This window comes from Rhinoderma darwinii, chromosome 5 (assembly GCF_050947455.1).
Source record: "Rhinoderma darwinii isolate aRhiDar2 chromosome 5, aRhiDar2.hap1, whole genome shotgun sequence".
In the NCBI taxonomy this organism is placed as follows: Eukaryota; Metazoa; Chordata; class Amphibia; order Anura; family Rhinodermatidae; genus Rhinoderma; species Rhinoderma darwinii.
Window position 1 is genome coordinate 158,899,666 of NC_134691.1, and position 16,727 is coordinate 158,916,392.

Here is a 16,727-nt window from a genome sequence, read left to right on the forward strand (position 1 = left end):
TCTAAACTGGCTCGCCAGTGTAGAACAGCCATGTGCAGATTCAACTCTGCTGCTTTCCTTAAAACGTCACCATAGTTGCATTCTCCTATCAAGACGACCGTACAATGCCTGAAAAAGCCTTGTGTGCGGGTCCTTTTAATTAGAGTAGGACCTGTGCATAAGACTCTTCGGGCATCAGAATGTTGCCCTGGCAACTCTACTGCTCAGCCTGCTGCCTGTGTCTCTCCATGCCCGATGGAAGATCAGCCAGGAGTACGCTATTAGTGACACTAAAGCATCATGTAAGAATCAGGATGCAAGTCTTTTTCTGTATATTAATATACTATACAGAAAAAAAAAACAACTAATTTTAAAATTGAAAATACAGAAATGCAAAATAGTCTGTGGGTTTAATTGCATTATTTCTTTGCATGAAGAATGAGATCATAATTTAAAGTAATCTCATTTACAAGTATGCGAGCCTTATCCCCTGAATCCACTAATACATATAAATCTTGTAAGAGGCTAATGTCATGAGCTTCCATGTGATTTATAGCCAAGCATTTCCTTTTATTAGGAAGTGTAGAATATGTCTGTTTTTTCAGGTATCCAGAGACCAACCCGAGCAGTTAACTGTCCTCGACTAACAAAAAAGGTTATTCTTCAGAACTTTTCCGGAAAGGACTCCATCTCTTCCTTTATTCGTTTCTCTATCAGCAGCATGAGCTGGCTGTCATTGGTTGGGATGTTGACGCTGGCAAACACTTGCTTCTTAGTCTTCTTTGCTATAACATGTCCATTAAAAAAAAACAAAAAAAAACTATTAGATTCAGATGGGATTTTGCGATCGTCTGATCTACAACAACCATAAGTTGGAGATCGAAATACCTCAAATGTTACCAAGATATATTACCATGTTCCCGTTTACCTATATTATTGGACATTCATATGTGGATCCTTTTACAACAGCTGCTCAGAACAGATAAACAAGTCACTTCACGTACAACAAAAACACTACAGATGGAGCAGAGCTGGAACGGATTCTCTTGTGAATTGTGGATAACTAACTGAGCACATACCAGAGAGGCAGAGCATGCGGCTGCTTTGGATCTTAGAAAGAGGGGGTTGAGCCTTTTGGTCCGATTCCCTTTGCTGCTGAGTGGCACCGCAAATACGGACAAAAATAGGACCAGTACTAAAATGTGCAGAACGGACAGACGGATTTGTGAAAAAAAAAACAGATGTGTGCATAGTCCCAATGAAATGAATGGTTCTGTATGCGATCAGCAAAAAAAACAAAAAACGGGTAGGACACTGAAGAAAACAACGGTCGTGTGCATGAGCCCTGATAAGAGGGATGGAAAGGGCACGGAGGAAGGACCAACACTTCTGTTCTGGGTAGCAAAACCAAGCACTATAATGGGGGCTCGTTTTGATCTTTGCTATGGGGCCCTCTCTCTTCTATGTACGTCACGGAGTTAATATGGAAAATCATGATCTGATATTCAAGTGGAGCTAAATAACAGACTCCGCTTAATGCTCTGCAGTATAGAAAGCAAAGCCGTATACTAGGAGAGAGGAAAAGGCACATGTACAAAATAATAGGAAAGGGATACAAAAAAAACGGAAATGAAAAGACCAAAACTTTATTATACACTACATACAAAATATAAAACCATTTAAAAAAACAAAGAGAATCAGCAGACCTGTAAAGTGGAAACAGGAAGCAAACCACAGACAGAAATCTCAAATAGGAATCCAAATGGGACAATATTGAGCCAATATCAAAAGAATACGATAGCCGTATAAATGTATTATGTGCGACTAGTAAACCTGGAAGGTAACCACATGCTGAACCACTCAAGAATATAAAGTGCAAGATAATATCCATACCCCAATGAGGGGAAACTGTAGCCACATAAATATGAAAAAATAATATATATATGCTTGGTGAACCTATCTGCAATAGGCGGGTATAGCACTGGCCACTCGTCGTCACAAGCAGTACGGTCCTAGGCACAAAAAGCGGATGCTATTGGATCTAAAGAGAAATGATCACGATAGAGAAAATTGATACATGACCCAAATAGGCTGTGGAATATGGACAGACGGCCTACAAGGCAAAGCCGGACACCACTGCAGATACAATAGTTTATCCCACAGCAACTTGACATGCTAACTAGGAGTTCGAAAGTTTCTTCTCTATGCATGTTTGATAATCTGGAAGGTTTGGCGATCCAGCACTTGTTGGGTTCCCACATCCCCTTCCCGCTGCAGGATGTACTATTAAATCATGCTGAGCGCATTGTTCGTTCTCAGTGAACTAATAGTACGTCCCAGGAATAACCGCCATTCTGCCCCCCTCCCATCACATCTATGAGCTGTGACAACTATTTCACGTACAGCAGTTGTCACAGCTCCTTCCCCAGGGATCGATCGCGGTGGTCCCCGCCGATTATCCCCTTAGAAGCCACGTTTAATAGCAATAGCAGCTTCTAAGGGTTTATAACACCATTGATGGCCCCTTGACGTGATCGCATGCTATGGCAACCGGAGGGCTAACAATGGCCTCCGGGTCTGCCATCTACGAAAGCCTAGTAGGTCCGTGCGGTTTATTAGAATAGCGATCAGGGCTTCCTGCCTTCGAATCCCCTAGAGGGAAAAAACAGTTAAAATGTATAAAAATAAAAGTTTTAAAGTAATAAAAGTAAAAATAGCCCTTTTTGCCATATCAAGGCCTTTATTATTAAATAAATAAAAAAATTAATAAACTATACATAATTCGTATCGCCACATCTGTAACGGCCTGAACGATAAAAGTATTTTGTTATTCATGGTGAAAAAATTAAATAATAAACCATACCAGAATCTGTATTTTTTGGTCACTTCACCTCCCAAAAAATTGAAAAAGAGATCAAAAAGTCGCATGTACGTTGATAAAGAAAAAATTAGTCGCATGTACCCAAGAATGGTACTAATCAAAGCTACAGTTCGTTCTGCAAAAAACAAGTCCTCACACCGCTTGCTTTATGGAAAAATAAAAAAAGTTCTGGCTCTCAGAATATGGCAACAGAAAAACGAAATGTTTTTAAAAAAAAAGTATTTTACTGTGCAAACGCCATAAAACATGAAAAAAAAACGATATACATTTGTTATCGCTGTAATCGTATAAACCCGCAAAATAAAGTGAATGTCATTTATAGCGCACGGTGAACGCTGAAAAAAATAAATAAATGAATAAATAATTGTAGAATTACAGTTTTTTAGTCACCATGCATTTTAAAAAATAAAATAAAAACTGATCAAAAAAAGCTGCATGTACCCCAGATTGGCACCAATGAAAACTACAGATTGTCCCGAAAAAAATAAGCCCTCTCACAGCTCAGTGGAATAAATAAAAAAATTCTGGCTCTCAGAATATGGCAACACAAAAGGTGTAAAATGTGTTCCAAAAGCGGATATGATTGGGCACCATTTATCAGAGCGACACTGGCCACACATCTATGGATAATTGTATTATTTACTGCATTATTATACCCACTTATTATGCCCTGATGTTCTCCACACAGCTTACATATGCCCCCACATTATAAACTGAAATACCAGTAAAACCCCAAACAGAACAACTGCAAACCTAGATCTTGCACTCCAAAAGCCAAGTGACGCTCACTGCACCCCTTAACAAATGCCTTAAGGGGTGTAGTTTCCAAAATCGGGTCACTTCTTGTGGGTTTGTTTTACTATTTGACCTCAGAGCCCTGCAATTGTGGGCCAATGCTGTGAAAATCACTGACGTAAGCCTCAAATGCGCATGGTGCTCCTTCACTCCTGAGCTCTGGCATATGTCCAGGAAAATGATAAATACCTTTAAAAACGTAGTTTACAAAATGGGGTGTTGCCATTGGACTCTGGTACCTCAGGGGCTTTGCAAATGCGACATGGTGCCCAAACACCAATCCAGCAAAATCTGCGCTCCAAAAGCCAAATGGCGCTCCTTCCCATCTGATCCCTGCCAAGTGCTCAAACCCTAAAGGGTTAAGAAACTTTCTATATGCTGTTTTGAATACTTTGAGGAGTTCAGTTTTTGAAAATGGGGCGATTTATAGGGGGTTTCTAATATATAGACCCCTTAAAGACACTTCAGAACTGAACTGGTCCCTAAAAAAATAGGCTTTTGAAATTTTCTTGAAAATGTGACAAATTGCTGCTAAAGTTCTAAGCCTTGTAACGTCCTAGAAAAATAAAAGGATGTTCAAAAAACGATGTCAATCTAATGTAGACATATGGGGGATGTTAATTAGCGACTATTTTGTGTGGTATTACTATCTGTCTTACAAGCATATACATTTAGAAAACTGCAGGTTTTTTTCACATTTTCTGTAAATGTTGCTATTTTTTCACAAATGTATCGACCACATTTTACCACTAACATAAAGTACAATGTGTCACGAAAAAAACGATCTCAGAATCGCTTGGATTAATAAAGGCATTTCAAAGTGATTACCACATAAAGTGACACATGTCAGATTTGAAAAATGGGCTCTGAGCCTTAAGGCCCAAACTAGGCTGCGTCATTAAGGGGTTATGCCAGGTTAAGAGTATTGTATTGTTACAAATCAATGGAAAATAACATAAATAGGGATATTTAAAGCAGATACGGACCAAATAAACTACATGTAAGTGGTAACAAAGGAACAATAGATTCTCACCTAGTCTCTGTGCAAAAGAACTTGACGTGGTATCAGATTTATCCCCAAGAATCAGCGAAGACAAAGGCATTGAATCCTACAATAACAGCAAGAAAAACGATTAAAGATATGGCTGCACTGTAGACCCTTGTAGTAACATGAAATGTACGCAGGCTACACGCAGTTTGGTTTACACGACAGAATTAGGAATCCAAGATGGAAAACATTGGGACAATATTCGGAAAAGACGGACTGGTTTTTGGAGGGGACGTAGGGCATGTGTACACTTATATGGCTGACAGGTAGCAGTTTCTGGGTGTAATTATTGGGCACCAGCATGCGCCACATTTATTGGGCACCTGACATTCCTAAGTCTAAAATACAATAGCCATCTACCACCAGAGGCATATTGAAGAGTGTTTTTGAAGGGCAAAAATAAGGTAGATGTAATATTGCCTTGTCAAAGGTAAGGTACGGTTTAATGGGCTGACTGGCACAATCATTACATCTTGACCTTGTTGATCTCTTGAGGGATGACTTTAACTAGGAAAAAATACCCTACAAGCCAGTCACACCTCTGGGTAGATCAACAGAAGTCACGTATTTTCTTTAACCCCAGTGATCAGTTGTTCCTACTGGGGGAGGGGGATCTGTGGGCAGCCACATATTTTCCTTTCCCCTGCTACAGGCAAAATCATGGTCATGGCGAGTTTACCAGAGAAGGCTTCCCACTCTGGCTAATAGAGGAGTGGCGTCCCCAGTGGGCATTTAGACAGGAATTGTCCCGTTTTAACAATCACTTTAATGGCACCTTGATTTAAAAAAAATTTAAAAAAAAATTAAAATATATATATTTTACTTTTTACAATGTTTTGCGCACTAGTGTTCTCTCATAACTCTATACTTGGTAAGGCTTATACCATGATATGACTGAGTTCAACCAATTAACACTTGAGAATACAATAAGCACACAGGGAGACTGTAAACTGCACTTTTTAATACAATCCAACAGATGGCGCCATCTCATACATATTTTTCTTCACCTCTATACTTCATTATTTTTACTGCTTTCCATATTGCTGACATATACAGATATAGGACATTGGCTATTTCCAGCTTAAAGGAACATTCCAGTATTGAGCCACATTAAACACTATATTAGGGTAGATTTTTTATATATATATATATATATATATATATATATATATATATATATATATAGGCTGGGCAAATAATCCAAAAATAATCGAAATTCAGCGCAATTAATAGACGTCATCTTGCGGATTTCGGTTTTAGCAATTATTGCATCTTCAGGACGCAGATACAATTGAATCCAATGGTAGCGCAGGGAACCGTCAGGTCAGTGCTCTACCATTCACTATGTAACGCTGGACGCGAGGCAGTGACATCATCGCACCTGTCTGCGCTGTGCCGCACAGACCAGAGGGATCTCCTCCACTCGTCATTGGAACGGGGTTAGGGGAGTATGTATATTAGTTTTAACAGGCACTATTGGGGGCATTATACAGCGTAGGGGCAGCTATGGGGGACTTTATAATGTGTGGGGTGTAGCTAAGGGGGCTTTATACTATGTGAGGGCAGCAATAGGAGCATTATACTGCATGGAAGTCAGTTATGGGGGGATTATACTAAGTAGAGGCAGCTATGGGGGCAATATACTATGGGGACGGCAGTTATGGGGGACAATATACTGTGTGGAGGGCAGTTATGGGGGCATTATACAGTGTGGAGGAGTTATGGGGGCAATATACTGTGTGGGGGCAGCCAAGGGGCATTATACTGTGTGGAGGGCAACTATAGGGTAGAGATGCACGATGCATCAAAACTTTGATACTGTTTTGATACTCTGCATCCCCAAACGGTTCGATACCGTTATTTCATGTATTTCGATACTAAGCTGTGCGGCCGCACAGCTCAGTATAGAAACACATGAATGTATGAGAGCGGGACAGCGGATGTCTAATACATGTGTAAAACAGCCACTGCCCCACTCCTGAGTCCTGACACGTGCGCGCCGTCAGAATGATGCGATGCGGCCAGCGCTGCACTAATGAGCGACGACACTGAAGACCGAACATGGCGGGCGCACTACAAAACATCCTGTTCTGTCCTCAGTGCCTGAACCGCCGCTCATTAGTGCAGCGCCGGCCGCATCACCTCATGCTGACCGCGCGCGCACTTGTTGTCAGAAGCGGGACAATGGCTCTATTACACAGCCGCAGCCCCGCTCTATAACGGCGGAGATCAGAGAAACCTCTCATCTCCGCCGCTATTCCCCTGAATGCTGCAATCACAGCTGACTGCCGCATTCAGGGGAAAATGAGAAGGGGGGATGCCCCTTGGATGCGTCACAAGGAATTCCTGTGATGCGATTAAGGGACATACCATATATGGGCAGAAAGCCCAGGGTCCATTGAAGGACCCCAGGGCTGTCTGACCATATTTCTTGTTAGGGCATACTGAGGTATGTCCTAACAACTACCTGTGTACTATCAGTACACAGGCTAATGTTCTGGCATATAGATATATGACAGTATATTAAAGTTTAAAAATAAAGTAAAAAGAAAAGTAATATGAAATAAAATAAAAAATACACATACACCTTTTTTACAATAAACATTAAAATAAGTCTCAATACATAAAATATTCACACATTCAGTATTGGCGCGGCCGTAATAACCTGCTCAACAATTTCTTTGCATCATTTATGATATGTACGCCGTAAAAAAATAAAATAAAAACTGCTTTCTTTCACTTGTGAGGCACGAGGTGTTATGAATTTAACCTCCATGTGCCTCACATTAACTGTAATTAACTCCATCATGTACCTCACACATTAACCCATTATGACTGAGAAACATGATGGGGTTAATTACTATTAATGTGAGGCACGTGGAGGTTAAATTCATCATCACAACCACGCTCCTCACATCAGAAAATGGAACTTTTTTTTTCTTTTTTTACTGTTGGCAAAGTATCGTTTTCGTATAGAAATCGCAATACTAAATGAAGTATCGGTATCGAAGTCCGAATTCTGGTATCGTGACAACCCTACTATAGGGGCATTATACTGTGTGGAGGCAGTTATAGGGGCATTACAATGTGGTGGGCAGCTATGGGGCATTATACTTTGTGGGGAGCACTATGGGGCAATATACTGTGTGGGGGCAGTGTCATGGGGTATATTATATACAGTAGTATACAGCAGCCTCGTGGGATAAATATTCAATGGCGTGGCATGCAAAAAGGGGTGTGGCCTGAATAAGAATTCAATAATCACAATCTGGGTTACATGTTCAATTAATCAGGATTTTGATTTAGGTCATAATTGCCCAGCCCTATTATATATATATATATATATATATATATATATATATATATATATATATATATATATATATATAAGTGCCGGCTCTGCTCTCTATGCAAGTGATTCCCAACTTTAAACGACGGAACCGTTGAAGTATTGCAAGATCACAGGACCCTGGCACACATGGTCCCGACAACCTTGCGAGTCTTCGTGGTGCCTCTAAAAGGCCCCTTGAAAAAAGTGACAGTAGAGGAAAATAAAATATATATATTTTTTTTAATAAAATGTATTTAAAGGGCTTTTCCCGGGACACAACATTTTTGACCTAACATTCTATGTAACTATTTAATAAAGTTCCTAATATATAGTCTGTATTAAATCTGAAGACTTCCCTTCCTATTCTCCCTACCTCTGCCCTGCCGGAAGTTCTGATTTTCATCTTTGTCTTTTTTTTCTCTCAACACAGGCTCGTGCACGAGAGTTAGAATACACCCAGCCCTGTGTCGATACCTCACTGACCTACGTAACGACACAGGGCTGTTCTTCACTAATTATTCTGCCCCCTCTATGTGTCTATTGGCCCTCCCCACTAGTTCTCCCTTCCCTTTTAGTTTATCCCACCAACTTGCTTTATCAGAATCCTATGACTGCACCGCAAAATCGTGCTGCTATTGAAGTACAAGCAAAGAATGAACGGAGGGGACATTGAGGAGGCCGTGGACCAATACGGTGTTTCCCCGATAGCAAGACACCCCCGATTGTAAGACGTATCGGGGGTTTCAGGGGGGTCGGCTAATATAAGCCGTACCCCGAAAGTAAGACATATGTCTTACTTTCGGGGAAACACGGGGGTATTGCCGCCTCCTGCCCACTTCCGCGCCGCCCCCCTCTCCATACGTCACCGCGCCGTCCCCTGCACTTGTCAATGCCGCCTCCTGCTTAAAATACGGTAATGCACACAGTATTAATCATACATCAGTAAAACATACACACTGGCATACTGGGGTATCATCTGCTGTATGTAACCCAGTGGGTATCAGCAGGTGTAACACTGGATTAAATACAGCAGGTGGTACTGTATCACACTGGGTTAGATACAGGTATAGGTACAGGTTTGCACTTTGCTGTGCCCACATGAGCTGTTTGACGGCTTAGGACGCGCCTATGCAAATTTACTCGGGCACGTCCCTACTCCAAAGAAACCTCCCCCCCGCCCGTCACAGAAGGTAAAATGCATATAAACTAAAAAAACACATCTTACACAGTTTTTTTTAGCTGTCAGTGCCCCTTTAACTGCGGGATGCGGACGGTTAGAGCGGGATGAGCGGAGGGATGTGGAGGCCGCGGGAGCAGCAGTAATGTTTTCCGTGGTCCATCAGGACCATGGACAACATACAAAAACACGCTGTGTGGGTTACTGTATGGAGCTGTAACCCTATGGGAGGCTATGTGGGATACTGTATGGGGCTGTAACCCTATGGGAGACTGTGATACGGAACCACAAGCAGTGCTTATACCGTATGCTATATTTTTGCCCCTAAACATGAGCGCTTCCGATTCCAGTGGTAAAAGGAAGAGTTACACCGTGGAGTATAAAAAAGCGATTGTCGAAGAATCTTGGAGCAAAAATGTAGTGCAGTTCTGCAAGGAGAAAATGTTGGATCACCGACTGGTCCAAAAATGGCGTGCAGAATACACTAACCTGAGTGAAAAAGTGGAGAGCGGAATGGCTAAAAAGCGCAAGATTGGATGTGGTCGGCAACCAATGTATACAGAGCTGGAAAGCCTGGTCTCTGAGTGGGTTGCAGACAGGAGAGCAAAGACATTGGTGGTGACCAGGGCTCAGATTCAGGAATATGCACTTGCAGTGTCGCCACAGTTTGACATTTCCCCTGAACAATTCAAGGCATCACAGCACTGGGTGGATAACTTTCTTGAACGCAATGACCTGTCTTTGAGAAGATCCACAACCCTCTTTAGGTTGGAAGATGCTGAGATTGTTAAACGTGCATTAGCCTACAAGAAGTTTGTGGATGACATTGACTTCTCTAAATACAGTCTTTGCAACATGATCGCCATGGATGAAACTGCCGTGTTCATGGGCCAAGCAGCTCAAACCACCATTGATCAACGAGGTGCCTCCTCAGTGTACGTTCCCTCCACCGCTTATGAAAGTGCACGTGTCACCTGCATTTTGACGATTCGTCTGGATGGCACTAAAGCAACACCGCTACTCATTGCAAAGGGCAAGAAGGAGAAGATTGAGCGGGTTTCTGGCATTTATGTGCTGGAAACTGAAAAAGCCTGGGCCACACAAGATGTTATAAGAAAGTGGCTTGATTTAATGCTGCCGCTTGTAATGCGCGGGAACAAAAGAGGGATGCTGATCTGGGATGCAGCCAGCACACACCGCGCCAAAACCATGAAAAACTTCCTTCATGAGCGGAGAATCGACCAAATCATGATTCCTGCAGGGATGACGGCTTATCTTCAGACTCTCGATATCGCCATTAACAAGCCGTTCAAGGACTATCTGCGTGTGGAAATCAATGACTACATTGAACACCGAATGGAGAGAAATGTACGTGGGAACTTTGTGAAGCCCAGACTGCCAGAGATTGTTAACTGGGTGAAGAATTCTTGGAATAAGATCACTAACACCTGCGTTGCAAATGCACTGCGGGCTGGCTACCTGGACAAAGCCTGCTCATTTCAGGACAGTGCCGTTGCTACCCATGAGAAATATGGGCCAATGAGTCGGCAAGAAATGTCGTCCCGAGAGTCCCAAGAAAATCCACAGGAACCTAAGAGTGTGGATGTTTATGATGATATTCCTGAGGATGATGACATGGTTGTCATGGAATAAATCAGTTTTATCTTCCAGTATTCCACTGTTCGTTCTTACCATTTTTCATTGTTTTACATGTTATGCAATGTTGTAACAAGACATTCTTGGCACTTCCTTTTATAAAACTGTTTTGTGGTGAATACAATACTGTTCAGGTTGTTAATAAATGTTAATTTTATGGTTAAAACAAAAAATTCGACAATTTTTTTCCAATATAAGACATACCCCGAAAGTAAGACATAGTGGGGCTTTTGGGGATAAAAAGAAAGTAAGACACTGTCTTACTTTCGGGGAAACACGGTAGGATGCCTGGGTTTGAGGCATCCAATTGGTCCACAGTCTCCTCAATGCCCGTCTCTTTGATTACGCCTCAATGCCGCCCCATTTGCCTCTTATTAGCAAAACTCCTTAGTGCACGTGCGCTGCACGGCCGGAGGAAAAAAAAAAGGCCATGGAAAACCATTTAATCACTTCCCGCTCCAGGACGACTATTGGGGGGGGGGCTGCGCGGCATCCTCTACGAGGGGGGGGGGGGGGGCTGCGCGGCATCCTCTACGAGGGGGGGGGGGGCTGCGCGGCATCCTCTACGAGGGGGGGGGGGGGGCTGCGCGGCATCCTCTACGAGGGGGGGGGGGGCTGCGCGGCATCCTCTACGAGGGGGGGGGGGCTGCGCGGCATCCTCTACGAGGGGGGGGGGGGGGGCTGCGCGGCATCCTCTACGAGGGGGGGGGGGGGCTGCGCGGCATCCTCTACGAGGGGGGGGGGGGCTGCGCGGCATCCTCTACGAGGGGGGGGGGGGGCTGCGCGGCATCCTCTACGAGGGGGGGGGGGGCTGCGCGGCATCCTCTACGAGGGGGGGGGGGCTGCGCGGCATCCTCTACGAGGGGGGGGGGGGCTGCGCGGCATCCTCTACGAGGGGGGGGGGGCTGCGCGGCATCCTCTACGAGGGGGGGGGGGGCTGCGCGGCATCCTCTACGAGGGGGGGGGGGGCTGCGCGGCATCCTCTACGAGGGGGGGGGGGCTGCGCGGCATCCTCTACGAGGGGGGGGGGGCTGCGCGGCATCCTCTACGAGGGGGGGGGGGGCTGCGCGGCATCCTCTACAGGGGGGGGGGGGGGGCTGCGCGGCATCCTCTACAGGGGGGGGGGGGGCTGCGCGGCATCCTCTACAGGGGGGGGGGCTGCGCGGCATCCTCTACAGGGGGGGGGGCTGCGCGGCATCCTCTACAGGGGGGGGGGCTGCGCGGCATCCTCTACAGGGGGGGGGGCTGCGCGGCATCCTCTACAGGGGGGGGGCTGCGCGGCATCCTCTACAGGGGGGGGGCTGCGCGGCATCCTCTACAGGGGGGGGGGGCTGCGCGGCATCCTCTACAGGGGGGGGGGGCTGCGCGGCATCCTCTACAGGGGGGGGGGGGCTGCGCGGCATCCTCTACAGGGGGGGGGGGCTGCGCGGCATCCTCTACAGGGGGGGGGGCTGCGCGGCATCCTCTACAGGGGGGGGGGCTGCGCGGCATCCTCTACAGGGGGGGGGGCTGCGCGGCATCCTCTACAGGGGGGGGGGCTGCGCGGCATCCTCTACAGGGGGGGGGGCTGCGCGGCATCCTCTACAGGGGGGGGGGCTGCGCGGCATCCTCTACAGGGGGGGGGGCTGCGCGGCATCCTCTACAGGGGGGGGGGCTGCGCGGCATCCTCTACAGGGGGGGGGGGCTGCGCGGCATCCTCTACAGGGGGGGGGGCTGCGCGGCATCCTCTACAGGGGGGGGGGCTGCGCGGCATCCTCTACAGGGGGGGGGGCTGCGCGGCATCCTCTACAGGGGGGGGGGGCTGCGCGGCATCCTCTACAGGGGGGGGGGGCTGCGCGGCATCCTCTACAGGGGGGGGGGCTGCGCGGCATCCTCTACAGGGGGGGGGGCTGCGCGGCATCCTCTACAGGGGGGGGGGCTGCGCGGCATCCTCTACAGGGGGGGGGGCTGCGCGGCATCCTCTACAGGGGGGGGGGCTGCGCGGCATCCTCTACAGGGGGGGGGGCTGCGCGGCATCCTCTACAGGGGGGGGGGCTGCGCGGCATCCTCTACAGGGGGGGGGGCTGCGCGGCATCCTCTACAGGGGGGGGGGCTGCGCGGCATCCTCTACAGGGGGGGGGGCTGCGCGGCATCCTCTACAGGGGGGGGGGCTGCGCGGCATCCTCTACAGGGGGGGGGGCTGCGCGGCATCCTCTACAGGGGGGGGGGCTGCGCGGCATCCTCTACAGGGGGGGGGGCTGCGCGGCATCCTCTACAGGGGGGGGGGCTGCGCGGCATCCTCTACAGGGGGGGGGGCTGCGCGGCATCCTCTACAGGGGGGGGGGCTGCGCGGCATCCTCTACAGGGGGGGGGGCTGCGCGGCATCCTCTACAGGGGGGGGGGGCTGCGCGGCATCCTCTACAGGGGGGGGGCTGCGCGGCATCCTCTACAGGGGGGGGGGGCTGCGCGGCATCCTCTACAGGGGGGGGGGGCTGCGCGGCATCCTCTACAGGGGGGGGGGGCTGCGCGGCATCCTCTACAGGGGGGGGGGGGCTGCGCGGCATCCTCTACAGGGGGGGGGGGCTGCGCGGCATCCTCTACAGGGGGGGGGGGCTGCGCGGCATCCTCTACAGGGGGGGGGGCTGCGCGGCATCCTCTACAGGGGGGGGGGCTGCGCGGCATCCTCTACAGGGGGGGGGCTGCGCGGCATCCTCTACAGGGGGGGGGCTGCGCGGCATCCTCTACAGGGGGGGGGGCTGCGCGGCATCCTCTACAGGGGGGGGGGCTGCGCGGCATCCTCTACAGGGGGGGGGGGGCTGCGCGGCATCCTCTACGGGGGGGGGGCTGCGCGGCATCCTCTACAGGGGGGGGGCTGCGCGGCATCCTCTACAGGGGGGGGGGCTGCGCGGCATCCTCTACAGGGGGGGGGGCTGCGCGGCATCCTCTACAGGGGGGGGGGCTGCGCGGCATCCTCTACAGGGGGGGGGGCTGCGCGGCATCCTCTACAGGGGGGGGGGCTGCGCGGCATCCTCTACAGGGGGGGGGGCTGCGCGGCATCCTCTACAGGGGGGGGGGCTGCGCGGCATCCTCTACAGGGGGGGGGGCTGCGCGGCATCCTCTACAGGGGGGGGGGCTGCGCGGCATCCTCTACAGGGGGGGGGGGCTGCGCGGCATCCTCTACAGGGGGGGGGCTGCGCGGCATCCTCTACAGGGGGGGGGGCTGCGCGGCATCCTCTACAGGGGGGGGGGGCTGCGCGGCATCCTCTACAGGGGGGGGGGCTGCGCGGCATCCTCTACAGGGGGGGATGCGCGGCACCATCTACAGGGGGGGATGCGCGGCACCATCTACAGGGGGGGATGCGCGGCACCATCTACAAGGGGGGATGCGCGGCACCATCTACAGGGGGGGATGCGCGGCACCATCTACAGGGGGGATGCGCGGCACCATCTACAGGGGGGGATGCGCGGCACCATCTACAGGGGGGGATGCGCGGCACCATCTACAGGGGGGGATGCGCGGCACCATCTACAGGGGGGGATGCGCGGCACCATCTACAGGGGGGGATGCGTGGCACCATCTACAGGGGGGGATGCGTGGCACCATCTACAGGGGGGGATGCGTGGCACCATCTACAGGGGGGGATGCGTGGCACCATCTACAGGGGGGATGCGTGGCACCATCTACAGGGGGGATGCGTGGCACCATCTACAGGGGGGATGCGTGGCACCATCTACAGGGGGGATGCGTGGCACCATCTACAGGGGGGATGCGTGGCACCATCTACAGGGGGGATGCGTGGCACCATCTACAGAGGGCAGTGTGGCACTATCTACAGAGGGCACTGTGGCACTATCTACAGAGGGCACTGTGGCACTATCTACAGAGGGCACTGTGGCACTATCTACAGAGGGCACTGTGGCACTATCTACAGAGGGCACTACACAGAGCAGTGTGTGGCAATACCTACAGGGAGAAATGTGTGGCAATATCTACTGGGGGGCAGTATGACAATATTTATACATCATTCCTGTATATAAAACCCCCATCATTCCTGTATATAACCGCCATCACCCCTGAATATAACTGTATGGAATGATGGGGGTTTTATATACAGGGATGATGGGGGTTACATACAAGGATGATGGAGTGTATATATTATATATAAAATAGAGCACGGAAGCAGCACTTAATAGCAAAAAATGTGACATTTATTCACACAGCAAAGCAACGTTTCACTTCCTCAATGGAAGCATTTTCAAGCTTGAAAATGCTTCCATTGAGGAAGTGAAACGTTGCTTTGCTGGGTGAATAAATTTCACATTTTTTGCTATTGAGTGCTGCTTCCGTGCTCTATTTTTTTACATACATTATATGGGGAGACGTCACTCCTCAATATTTGAAGCATAGCACCAGCCTATTTTGGTTTTGACACAGTGTTGCTCCTATTCTATGCTTTATATATACACACACACACACACACATAGGGATGATGGAGGTTATATACAGGGATGATGGGGGTTATATACAGGGATGATGGGGTTGTGTACAGGGACGATGGCGGTGATATAGAGGGATAATGGGGGTTAAATACACCATCATCCCTGTATATAGCTCCCAACGTCCCTCTATATAACTCCCATTGTACAGAGGGCACTGTGGCACTATCTACAGGGGGGCCATGTGGCACGATCTACACAGAGCAGTGTGTAGCAATAACTACTGGGAGCAGATTGTGGAAATATCTACTGGGAGCAGATTGTGGAAATATCTACTGGGTGAAGTGGCAATAGCTATACATCATTCCTGTATATAACCGCCATCTCCCCTGTATATAACTCCCATCATCCCTGTATACAGGGATGATGGCGGTTATGAACAGGAATGATGGGGGTTTTATATACAGGGATGATAGGGGTTACATACAGGGATGACGGCGGTGATGTACAGGGACAATGGCGGTGATATAGAGGGATGATGGGGGTTAAATACACCATCATCCCTGTATATAACTCCCATTGTCCCTGTATATACCAGCCAGCCATCATTCCTATATATAACCCCCATCATCCCTGTATATAACTCCAGCATGAAATACAAACGAAGAGGTGGCGGGGCATGACACAACTGCTTTTGACTTTCCATGGACTATCTTCATAAAGGAGCCGCTACTCACCCATTCAACATTCACTGGGACAATTAAAATGAAAGCGGCTTCTACAGTAGTCAGAGTCTAAATTCCCCGCCATGCTACACGACTAATGCAAAACGAAAGTATAGAACAACAGCTGTACAGACACTCACATATGTGCTACACATGGCTACGGCCAGATTACACAGCCTTGCGGAGAACCCGACCCACAGGAAGAAGCAGTCCTGCAGACTCATGACGTGGAAGTGGACGAGCCTGTCACAGATCTTGTCGCTGAAGTTGTGGATAGTGATGGGGCGATGTGACAGGGCCATGGTTTCCATGCTTCTCCCTGGCCGGTACCCGACTTCCGGTGACGTCACTAGGTCACCACTTCCCTGTATGGTTGACTGTGTCTCCTCAAACATGGCTACTGAGACTGAACAAGCTCCCGGTTTGGTATAGTATTCAGATACGAAGTGTGCGAAATTGGCGCGAAGCTTTATCCTGTGCGCCCCGTCACTTGTACGGCAGGATGGAGTGATGTCTGGAATATCTCGTCAGTAGCGTAGTCCCGTGTAAGTGACGGCTGGTCTGAGGAGGAGACATTAGTTATATTTGTTAGTGGCCTCTTGGCCGTAGCAACCAATCAGAGCTCGTTTTTTATTTCAAAACTGCGCTAGGAAAAAAAAATAATAGTGGTCACTGACTGATAGAACAACAAGGACAATTTTCCCTCCCAAGATAATTGT

General features: G+C 48.9%; 2 protein-coding genes across 3 annotated transcripts in view; one reads left to right on the forward strand and one right to left on the reverse strand.

Annotated features, from left to right (window-relative positions):
- Positions 1 to 378: 378 nt before the first annotated feature.
- On the reverse strand, positions 379 to 16,353 carry PSMG4 (proteasome assembly chaperone 4). Its single transcript, XM_075826682.1, has 3 exons — positions 16,149 to 16,353; positions 4,689 to 4,764; positions 379 to 764 (listed from the first exon to the last, which is right to left on the reverse strand). The coding sequence occupies exons 1-3, from the start codon at positions 16,317 to 16,319 to the stop codon at positions 643 to 645; spliced, it is 369 nt and encodes a 122-aa protein (XP_075682797.1). The 5' UTR covers positions 16,320 to 16,353; the 3' UTR covers positions 379 to 642.
- The window catches only part of ACD (ACD shelterin complex subunit and telomerase recruitment factor), a 59,815-nt gene continuing 59,348 nt past the window's right edge, over positions 16,261 to 16,727 (forward strand). Inside the window, exon 1 of one of the 2 annotated variants that reach the window (XM_075826681.1) lies at positions 16,261 to 16,434. The gene's annotated coding sequence lies outside the window, so the exon portion shown is untranslated. Of the gene's footprint in view, positions 16,554 to 16,727 lie in introns of both variants that reach the window. The other variant, XM_075826680.1, reaches the window with a different exon arrangement.